Raw genomic sequence first — 12,230 nt, forward strand, 5'->3', positions numbered from 1 at the left:
GTTTGTTGGTATTTTAGAGACATGCAGAAGTACCATTTTTTTTCTTTTAGTCAAGAATATTGGCTGCTAGACTGTGGCCATTGTTTCAGGAATTAGAGATGAACTAGAAATCAGAGATACGTAGTTGTTCTTCTGAAAACATTGTGAACTTTTAAACAAGACCTTTGAGACAAAGGTTCAGGTTTCCTTTCCCAAAAAAGAAATCACCGCTCAGTCTGAGAGACAGGCGTTGTGCTTGGTTGATTTGTTTCATACCATTCAGTAAAGCAGCAGTTTTGTGGAAGTGTGGATCATGAGCCAGTGTTATGGTGAAAGTTGTGTATGAAAGGATGTGAAGCCTGGTGAACAGAGGTTGCATGTACCTGGGGTTGCCCCAAATGAGTCATCTTTATCTATCGTGAATCTTTAGTCTTTGGAAGCTGTTACGTAACAAGGCTTATGCCTGTCTCCATTAGCCTTGCCTCTCTCATTCTGAAAGGTCAGGGACAGTCAAGGTAATTCCATTTCATCAGTTTAGCTTGTAAGGCCACGTTCATGGTCTGTCTGCTGCAAGCATGAGGAAACACTGATTCCTTGAGTCTTTTGAATTGCTTTTGACTGATTTATCCTTTTAAACCCGTGTGGTGTGGGCTTGAGGCTGTATAACTGGGCTTTCACCAAGGCTCTAACAGGAGTAACTAGCAAATTTGTCTTTTGTTTACATTTCTATTTTCAAAGGCTTTTCTCTTATTTAAATATTCATCACATAAAAATGTATTTCCTAAATATAGTTCCCTAATTATAAGTTCACAATTTAAGAATCTGAAGGTACTTTGTGTTAAAAACAAAATTTTTTACTGAAATCAATGACCTTATCTTTAATTCAGAGTATAAATACTGCAATCAATGTTTTTGACCAATTATTTTCTTTTCACAGTGGACGTATGTCACTGGACATCAGTCATCCATAAACCAAATAGTGTTCTGTTCAAGTAATGTCTTATTGTTTTTCAATATTCTGAGATAAATATTGGTGATATTCTGCTTTCAGTAATGTGTTTGACTATGAGAGAAATTAAGACATTAGTTATCCCTCTCAAAATTAGCTTTCTTGGAAAGAAAAATCACATAAAACTGTTGCATATACTCAGTGCCAAAATATATAAAAATTAAGTGGTTATTTTGCTCTCAGTAGTAATTATATATGGTATGTATCTTTCTAAACATTTTATATGCATATAATTTCTTGTATACCTCTCTTCCTATATAGATAGAAGAAATGAAAAAAGTTACATTTGAATGTGCATATACACTATACATAAACTATTGAAACTTGCTTAATTTTGCATTATGTCATGGACATTCTTCTTGAAAGCCTCGTAGATGCCTTTGTGACATGGAGGTGTATATTTTAACTTTTGACATATTGCAAACACATCCTGACTAGCTTATTCAAAAGAACTATTTCTTACATGAAACATATATTCTTTTTATAAAGTGTCAGTCTCTTTCTTAGATGTGAACATTAGTTGATTATACAAGATATTAGGCCAAAGAAGGGTATATGATTTTTCAGATTCATTTCAAATGTCTAATTGTGGTCAGTGTTATCTCTCAACAGGGCTCATTTGGAGGCCAGTGCTGAGAAATGGAACAGATTGCTGACGTCTTTAGAAGAACTGATCAAATGGCTGAATATGAAAGATGAAGAGCTTAAGAAACAAATGCCTATTGGAGGGGATGTCCCAGCCTTACAACTCCAGTATGATCATTGTAAAGTAAGTTGACCACATACAGTGGGTACCTTTCTTTGTTCATTTTTATTTTGTGAAGTAAATATTCCAAATAAAATAAATATGTTAGTGGAACCAATTATGACAGGATTTTTTTTTCCTCCCTCTGTTTCTTATTACTAGTATTTAGGCACCTTATTGAAATTGCATGACTTGCTCCCTTTTGTTTCAGATTGTTTTCTCTTCATATTTAACTGAAGAGTTTTTCAAATGTTGCAGGTATCTAAAGCTTAATATTATGCTTAGCTGATCATGAAATTTATCTATTCCTTATAGATTTTAAAATGTTAATATATTATATTGGGGAAATATGTACTCTACATTAATCTTAAATTCAGCAGTTACAGAGTCATAAAGAATTACAATCTATTTTGTTTTATTAAATGAAAGTGGAGAAAAATAAGGACTTATAGTAGTGAGAAAATAGTATAGATACAAGTCCGAAAGCAAATGAACACCATTGTGTTTAAAACTGTTTTACAGGTTTGTGGGGTTTTCTTTCTTTCTTTTTTTTTTTTGATCTTAAACTTTTTGTTGCATTTTTATTGTGTTCAAATATCTCTCTCTATGCAAATTTGTACTTTTACTTCGAAAAGCAGATATACTGAATATTATCAAGTGACACATTGACTCTTATGTCCTTGAATTATTTAAATTGTTTGCCTCATTAACTTTCCATTCATTTATTTTATATCTCTTCATACCCATTTTCTCATATATCGCATATCACCTTGTTTTGTTATATTGTTTTACTCTTCACATGCAACACAAATTCTTATTCTCAATCTTTACATTTTGCTGTGATGTTAGAACTCTGTTCCCATTTTAAAAAATGACAAACACTAACATATGCTTCTTCTAAAGGAAGATGACCTCTATGTTATAAGGCTTCAATGCAAAATGATAAGATCCTGAAATTTATTTCAAATGCTTGTGATCAGGTTATTCAAGTTACCATTTGGGTAAATTTTCTCTTTGTACTTGAAAAGAGAATATAGTATAGAAATAGCTCTAAGACTGAGATAAAAAGGAAGATACAGTATGTAATAATAATGATAGAAGATTTAAAATTACTGATTTAAAAAATCAATGTCTCCATACTTTTTTCAGCTTTGTCTTCTATTGATTATTCATATACCCATTTTGAGGATTCAGATATTAGTGACGAAATGGAATAATACAAAGGTATTCTAATAGAATTGTTTTGTTAAGGAATAAAATGTTTGTGACTCCACTACCATTTTGATTAAGACTGAAATCTTGAGGTAGGAAATTAGTTTTCCTTTGTACAGGTTCATGTTGATTCTAGATTGTAGAACATGTTTTATCATAGTCTACCTTCTAAATTTATCAATGATCCAAAACTACAAGTTCTCTTAATATTATATATTATTAATGTTTTGATAAAAGCTTCATATTTTACTTTGAGAACTAAGGTGAAGATGCTAGAAGAAATAACTTAGGCAATAGATTTTAGAGTGAAGTTTGTGGAGGTGTATTCGTTTGCTAGGTCCACAACAACAAATTTCCTAAATAGGTGTTTTAAACATCAGAAATTTATTTTTTCATATTTCTAGAGTCTAGAAGTCTGAAGGCAAGATGCAAGCAGAGTGGGTTTCTTCTGAGGCCCCTCTCCTTGGGTTGTAGATGGCCGTCTTCTCCCTGTGTCTTTACGTGATGTCCACTTTGTGGGTATCTGTATCTTAAAACTGGTCAAAATGCCCTCTTTTTGTAAGGACCCCTGTTATCCTGGATTAGGACCCACCCTAATGAATGACCTTATTTAAATTTGGTTAGCTCTTTAAAAGCCCTGTCTACAAATACTGTCACATTCAGTCAAAAGTAACTTTCTTTCCTAACTGCCAAGAGTAATGTTTCTAATTGCCATAAATTATTACAATTAGGGTGAATCACTGTGTGTTAGTACAAATAAGGCAATATATAAAGATGTGATATCTACATGTAATATTAGTTTACTTTTCTTACTGAACTTTGTCGGCTATAGACATAGATAGTCTGAGTGTAGTAAAACCTCAGCCTTGCCAGTATTCTATTCTCAGTCTTTTCTTAAAATCAAAATCCATTTGGATGTACCTGTGGTAGCTCTATGTTTCAGGCAAGATTTTTCTTTCCTGGATATTTGGAGATATCTTTTCCCCCGGCCTTCAGATGCTTTTTATCAAGGAAATCGTGTGTGTGTGTGTGTGTGTACAACTTAGAATTATCAATAGTTAGGACTGAAAGGAACCCAAGAAATAATTCAGTCCAGTCCTCTTATTTATAGGAAGCATATGATTTCGTATCTGAGTTTTCCTTCCTCCTTCCTTCACTTCTAGCAAATACTTAACATTTACTTAGTGTGTGTCTGGCAGTTTGTAACACAGAAGAAGGACACTGGTACAAAAAACAGACACGGGGCTGGCAGGCAGGGAGAACTTAGGTTTGTAATTCTCCACCTTGGAGTTCCTGTGTCTTCTCTGTGCTGTGAGAAATCATTGCCAGCAAGGTTTGTAGCTCAACTGTGAACTGCACATTGCCGTCCCAGGTCTCTGGTTGGCTGCTTAATCATCCGTTTCTCTAACCGCCTACTTTGGTCCCTTGGTTATAATGCTATGCATGTTTTCAGTTCATATGCACATTTAGTACCATTTTTTTTTTTTTGTTAATGGGTTGTAGTTCAGTTCAGTTCAGTTCAGTCGCTCAGTCGTGTCTGACTCTCCGCGACCCCATGAATCACAGCACGCCAGGCCTCCCTGTCCATCACCAACTCCCAGAGTTCACTCAAACTCATGTCCATCGAGTCGGTGATGCCATCCAGCCATCTCATTCTCTGTCGTCCCCGTCTCCTCCTACCCCCAATCCCTCCTAGCATCAGACTCTTTTCTAGTGAGTCAACTCTTCGCATGAGGTGGCCAAAGTATTGGAGTTTCAGCTTCAGCATCAGTCCTTCCAATGAACACCCAGGATCGATCTCCTTTAGAATGGACTGGTTGGATCTCCTTGTAGTCCAAGGGACTCTCAAGAATCTTCTCCAGCACCACAGTTCAAAAGCATCCATTCTTCGGCGATCAGCTTTCTTCACAGTCCAACTGTTGTAGAGTTCTCTTCAATTATAACATTATGGTGTAGCTTTAAATATAACACAAAATAATTTTTTAAATTAATTTTTTACAGATATGCTTAGCATTAAATTTAGCATTTAGTCTTTTAGTTTATCCTTTTATTACAAACTCTGTATTTTTTTTTAACCAACTTGCTATTTTACGTCTTTAATTGTCATAATAAAGTTAAAAAAACTTGTTTTAACTTCAAAGAACTCTTGCCTTTTGACTTACCTAGTTAGAACAATGAAATTTAACCCTTGAGTGGTTTGATATTAATATTAGGCAAGATATTTTATTCACTGAAATGTTCCCTTAGAAAGAGGGGAGACCTTGTATTTGGTTTCAAACACACTCATTTTATAGGTGGCTATCTGAATTACTTTATTTTGAATCACACAGTACTATTTAGAGAAGTTGAATAAATTTGATATAATCTCTGCATGCTCAATTAGAATGTCTCGAGATTACTAGATGGATTTTTTTAAAGTAAAAGACAAAGAAATTTACTCTGATTTGTTAATTATTCCAGGAGATACGATCACATAAATGCAAGTCTTGAATGTCATTGCACAGAAGTCTTTTAAAAATCAATTTAGAAAGTGATACCGTATGTTACGTTATGGACAAGACAAAAATATACATCGGCCAGATGCCCCAAATAACCACCTGTGCTGATGTTACACTTAATTAGCACTTAAGTTTCACATTAAAATTTCCAGTGGCATAATTATATACAAAGTGAAAAACAAACCTGTGTCTCAGTACCTTAGGTGGATATAGAGTCTCTACATTCAGAAAACTGTTAGGTGACTCAAAAGTTGCTTCCAATAAGGTCAAAATCTGATGTCTAAGATTTATTTGAAGAATTTGGAGAAAATAATTATAGGTAGGCATCTGATGATTTAACCCATATCCTCAGCAGTATATGTATTCAAGTTCACTGAAAACTTTCTTTGGCTTGTCTCACTTGGATCAGTCAGTCAGTCAGTCAGTCAGTTCAGTCGCTCAGTCGTGTCCGACTCTCCGCGACCCCATGAATCACAGCACGCAGTGGTGTATTATTCTCTATTCTGAGACACCTTATGTTGGACCTGACTATACAGAGTTATTGAACCTAGCACATGGTCTTAGGTAGACCTGGTTTCAGTTACCACCCCCACCTGCCCCCAACACACACACACACCAGCCCTGTAATCCCAGTTTTGGGGCATATTGTCTAATCATCACTATATATGACCACTTAGCAGGGTACAAATAGTACGTAAAGTAACAGGTGTTGGAGTTATTCTTTAAACTAGGACTTAAGCTTATATTTTATAGTATATTTTTAATATTAGTTGCTGTGTGTCTGCATTTTGTATTTTTCCTTAGATTCATTATGTTTGAGTGCTCTAAGTTTTAATACCATAACCTATACTTATTGTTTTAGCCTATTGGTGCCTTAAGCAAACTTAAACTCTTCAAAAAATTGGATGAAGCCATTGAAACAACAGTATTTTTGAGAATTTATATGGGATAATATATGAGCCTGGGAACTTGAAGGCGATTTATTTCCTGTTCATAATAAAAGAAACAACTTATCATGGAAAGGCCAAACCCATAAAACTAATGTGCATACACTGCCTTTCATTAACTTATTTAAGGGTAATAGGCAAATTATATATGTTTAACCATGAATCTAATTGCCTTGAAAGGCAGTATTTGAGTGTTTGTAAGTAAAAGAACACAAATGCATAAAATGTAAAATATGCATTATTTTGTATTTACGTGTCTTTACCCTGGGTCCTGTCTACTTTCAGTGTCACAGATGGGAAGAGACTCGCTTATCTCAGATGTATGTATTCAGTCACCTCTGATACAAAGCGGTTGATTTATGGGAACTCAAATATCCTCAAAGTTTTCTGAATCCCACATATATTTTTATACTCTAGTACTTTATATGTATATCAGTGATTTAGTGACACTTTTTTATAACTGTTCTTTGATAATGGCAGTGCCAGTCACTTCTTCATCCATCCATCTATCCACCTCCACTTTTCACAGAATGACTTATATTTTGAAATTGATGCTAAATATACAGAGGGCAGTAAGACAGAGCCACTACTTAAGTAACGTATTGTAGTTATTTTTATACCTAAATGCTCTATGCTTGTGACTGTATCCAGAAGAAATATACATTTAAATATTTAGGTGATGGCTCTGAGACTTCAGTTAGAATGATATGGTAAGGTCATATTTCACAGCACCTTGTCTGCTCAAATTTAACAATTACAGATAAAATGTAAAAAACAGAAAAATGAAACATGGCAAAATTGGGCTCCAAAATACAACAAACATTCTGTAGATCAGAAACAAAGTAGAAAAGCAAAGAAGCTAGTAGGGTTGATGCTTCTGGAAAAATGTAGCAGTCCTAGGCAATAAGCAAGCAGAAAGCCCCATAGCAAAGGCTTGGCTCAACAATCTGTCTTATACAGGGAAATGCATGACTCATGGATTGGCATCTTTTCCTTCTGTTATGTAAATGTCCCAGGGACTGATATTATGAAACATCAATATATTTTGAACCCGTAATTAAATATCTATACTTTCTTGGATGTTTTAACCAGTGACTTAGAACACTGATAGATTTTCAGCAATAATTCTAATAAATACTTTGTTCAATGTTTTAACAGTCCATCATAGGCCAACTTGTTAAATCATAATCATAAGTCAAAGTGCTTTGATGATAAAGGTGCTTTGGCATGGCACCTGGTCCACAGTAAATGCTCAGTAAATGGTGGCTGGTCTCATCTCCCATAACTGCTGAGAATACGTCTTAGTAGTTTTGATTATTTTTATTTAGTTTAAAACTGTCATAGGCTATATGAGTTGTTTTAGCTAATTAGATAAAACCACAATAATATCTGTTATTTACTGTCCAGCAGAACTAGCCTCCCATTACAATCTAGGGTCAACCTGTTACATTAAGCAGAAATCATGCTCTAAACTTTTTAGGTTTCTGTTTGGTAAATAATACAATCATATTATCTTTTTTTCTCATGTAGGTACAAATTTAATCCCCTTAAATGTTGAAATAAATTGCTACTATAAAATATATAATATTTCTAATGACTTTTAGAATAAATTGACAAAGTTTAATTTTTCTACCCAGTATAATTTTAAAAGTTTTTTGGGAAATAAAGTCCCTTATATGTAGCTTCACTTTCAAAAGTGTGAGATTATTGTTCAATCAGCAATTACTAAGAAAGCACCTATAATATATATAGTATTCATTTGTAATGTTATGAAATTACTTCAGTCAGATACTTGAAGATTGGATAAAATTGCAGATTCAGTTTTTGCTATTTGCACTTCATTTTCATAACTATATATATATTAAGTTATATAGGGGCAGTTATCAGAGCTCTAATGCTCTTTCTGCAATATAATGCATGTTTAATTTTAGAGAAGGAAATCACCAAGAATAATTGAAAGCGTATGATTCAGGTGCAAGATCTTATGAGTTTTTCCATTCCTTCAGGGCTACTCTGTCCTTTGCTTAACTCAATTTAATTCCTATATTCAAACCTCATTATATAAAAATCAGGACATTTGGGCCTTAAACTGAATTGCCAAGATATATTTGCAAGTTTACTCACTAAAATAACAAATTTGAATACTGTCTTTAAAACAGAAGCATGCCACCTTTAAATTTAGAGTGTGTGTGTGTGTGGTTATTCTCCCTATTAAATATGTTATTCTCCCTGCTACTCTTTGCCTGAAAACCTGTAATTTCAAGGTCTTGCTGTGTTATAATGTTACCTAATATGAAAAGTCGGTCTTTTTCTAAAATTGATTATATTATTTCCTAAGTTCCCCTTCAGCCTTTGCCACCTGTGTTGACTTCCTTCTTATCAAAAGCACAGCCATCTAAGGTCTGTAAACTAAGACTGTCTGAAAGACCTAATCAGCAACAGTTCTGTGAGTGAGTCTGCACCTACCTGGCCGTTCAGCTGACTGCAGTCGACTTGCCTCCCAAGCCTGACATGGGTATTGAGAACCTCACCCCAAAGGGCCATAGAATATCTAAGTTTGGAGGGAAAGGCGAGGCAACCGAATAATTATCACTGCCTAGTGGCGAAATTGAAGAGTGGACAACAGATGTTGGCAAGTTGAGGTCCATGAAACCAAGCAATACGGTTCTCCCTTTCATTCAGCCCTTTCCTGATGAACTGCCTTGGTCATATTTAGCCGAGAGATAGTTTCATTTATCGAACAGTTCATTTATTCGTGCAGGAAACTTCCAAGTTGCACCTGATGTTTGCTACGTTCCTTGCTAGGTGCTGAGCATGCGTCAATTCCTAAGACTGTTTTTGCTGTCACAGACTTCATCTAAGGACAGAAACAGGCTCAGAAACAAGTGACTACAGTAGATATCAAAAGCGCTGTGATGTGAATGTGTGTACACAGCCAGGAAGATACAGATGAGTCAAGGCTGTTTGTACTTGAGAAGTCTGGAAAAGCTCCATAGAGCAAGCATGTAGCTTTTGAGCTGGAAAGAGACCTTGGAATAAAAATTCACTAAAGAGTGTTATCAAAACTCCTGGAGGGAAAATCCTCCCAACTGGCCATGATTTGGCGTGACTTGGAGTATGCAACAGAGGAAGAGTTGTTGCTCATTCTCTTTCTGATTATATTTAGAACAAGGCTGAAGGAGAAAGAGAATACAAGTTCAGGACCTAATATCGTGCCTGGTAATAGTAAACACTGAATATATTTGCTAGATGAAGGGATACATTTATATATGCACATATTTTTTAAATGTGTTTTATTATTTTGAGAAGCTTGAGGATTCCTCTTAGTTTTAGCATTCAGACTTAGTCTTCTGATTCAAGCATCATTTTTTATGTCAATGGGGTGGAACCAAAATGAATTTATATATTAAATGTTCATTCAGGGATGTTAACCAAAACTCTTAAAACACTATGGAGATTCTTTAAAAAAAAAAAAATGTGTCTGCATACCAATGACAAGTAAGCTTGTTTTCTTTGCCTTTTTCCACGTAGTTTTATTAGTGCTATCAAATTTAACGACTCTTCTGCCCTTTTTTGCTGTCATAGTATAATGACTTCAGATCCATATATGCTGATTTAGCTTTGAAAGCAAGTTGGGGAGAAAAGTAAATTACATTCTAACAGATTCTCCTTATGTTTGTATCATTTTTTTTTCTGCTTGCTTTCTGTAGTAAGCAGTTAAGTGCTTTTTTGAAACCAGAAGCTCAGAAAGCCTGCTGTAACAGCAATACTTCTATTTACTATAGTTCAGATGTCTTCTGTCATGGGTGTGTGTCCCATGCAGTCACCATCACACAAGGTTCTCTTCTTTGAAGGGCTCGCAAGGAAATGGCAACCCACTCCAGTGTTTTTGCCTGGAGAATCCCAGGGACGGTGGAGCCTGGTGGGCTGCCGTCTGTGGGGTCACACAGAGTTGGACATGACTGAAGTGATTTAGCAGCAGCAGCAGTTGATTTAGTGCTCTGCTGCCTCCATCTTGAAATTCTTAGTAATATTTGGAAAAGGGGCCCTGCAATTTCACTTTACACTGGGCTCTGCAAATTTTATAGTCAGCGCCGCTTGCATCCAAAAGAACAGTATATGTTTTGATATACATAAAGCAACACTTTTACAAGAACACAAGCCTCTTAAACTTAGCACAAGCATGTCTTTTCACAAGTAAGCCACCCTGAGCCCTGACTCTTGAGTTATATGTCCCTCATCGTAACTTATGTCTCTGCTAATGTTGGCTGACTTGTGACATTTTTGGTCCTCTCTTTCCTGTTGGCTCATTAACAGCACTTCTGTCTCTCTACCTGGCTCCTAAGATGCTATTATATCTGATTTTCTTTTCACCTTACTCATAGCTCCTTCTCAGTTTCCTTTGCTGGTTGCTCCTTCTTTCCTCAGCCTTCTAAAATTGAGAGGCATCGTGGTTCAGGCCATGCCAGCTTCTCTATATTCTTTCCTTCCTGAACTCCTGATGAGTTCGTTCATTTGTCTGACCTCCTGATGAGTTTAACTTGTCATCTATATGGTCACTCTCAAATTTATATGTTTTCATACCATTTCCATCTGGGAATCTAATAAGACATCTCCAATTTAGTATGTCCGAGCTGAATTCCCGAACCTGCCCCTCAACACTTGATCTAATTAGTCTCCCTCATTTCAGTTGATAGAATCCTATTCTGACTGCTAGGTAAAAAAAATAATCACCTTCCATCATGACTTTCTTGTATACTCAGTCTGTTACTCTTGTTGGAAATCTTTTGGAAATCTTGTTGGCTGTATGTTCAGAACATAGATTTTGAATCTGTCTACTTCTTACCAGCTGTTCAGAGTTTCAGGTACATCTCTGTTGCTCTCAGCACAACAGCCAGAGTATTCATATTCAAATAAATCAGAAGTGTATAGTGACTTCCCGTCTCATTCAGAATGAAAGCTACAGTTCTCATGCTGCTGCTGCTGCTAAGTCGCTTCAGTCGTGTCCGACTCCGTGCGACCCCATAGACAGTAGCCCATCAGGCTTCCCCATCCCTGGGATTCTCCAGGCAAGAACACTGGAGTAGGTTGCCATGAACTTCTCCAATGCATGAAAGTGAAAAGTGAAAGTGAAGTCGCTCAGTCGTGTCCAACTCTTGGTGACCCCATGGACTGACTGCAGCCCACCAGGCTCCCCTGTCCATGGGATTTTCCAAGCAAGAGCACTGGAGTGGGGTGCCATTGCCTTCTCCGTATAATGGTCTCCAAAACCCTGCATGATCTGACCTACCTCCCAGTCACACCTTGCTCGGCTCATTTTACTATTTTTTTCTCTTATATGCTGATTTCAACCATGCTGTGCCTTCAGTCACAGCACCATGCTGACTTCTATGCCTGGAATACCTTTTCCCTGATATTTATGTGATTAATTCTCCACAGCTTTCAAATGTTTGCTCTATGGCACCTTCTTAATGAAGCCTACTTAGACTTCTCTACTTGAATTATAATTCCCATCCCAATACTCCTAAACTCTCTAATTCTCTTCTGCTTTTCTCTTTTTCCATAGCATTTATAATCATCCAATTACTCATTGTGTCTTTGTCTACTTCTGGCACTCTGGATGCTAAGTCAATATTTGTTGAATGTCGAGTGAGTGAAAATACCCAGAAATAAAGGTCCTTTGGTATGAATGTTCCTTTTTTCTTCTTTATCTCTCTGTAATCTCTTTTTTCAAAAAAGAAATATATTTTGAAGGTATTTCTACTTTATATAGCTGAATCTTTAATAAAGGTAATAGCTGACAGAAATGTAAGCAACAATCTTTCTTCAAGAGCTGGAAA

At 35.9% G+C, this 12,230-nt stretch overlaps 1 protein-coding gene across 10 annotated transcripts in view; it reads left to right on the forward strand.

Annotated features, from left to right (window-relative positions):
- The window catches only part of UTRN (utrophin), a 567,941-nt gene that overhangs the window by 403,177 nt on the left and 152,534 nt on the right, over positions 1-12,230 (forward strand). For all 10 annotated transcript variants that reach the window (XM_055433618.2, XM_055433617.2, XM_055433621.2 and 7 more), the window contains one exon: positions 1,601-1,757. In XM_055433618.2, the coding sequence (XP_055289593.2) occupies positions 1,601-1,757 (157 nt within the window). The remainder of the gene's footprint in view (positions 1-1,600; positions 1,758-12,230) is intronic.

This window comes from Moschus berezovskii, chromosome 10 (assembly GCF_049115385.1).
Source record: "Moschus berezovskii isolate FMDL1 chromosome 10, NW_MosBer_1.0, whole genome shotgun sequence".
NCBI classification, from domain to species: Eukaryota; Metazoa; Chordata; class Mammalia; order Artiodactyla; family Moschidae; genus Moschus; species Moschus berezovskii.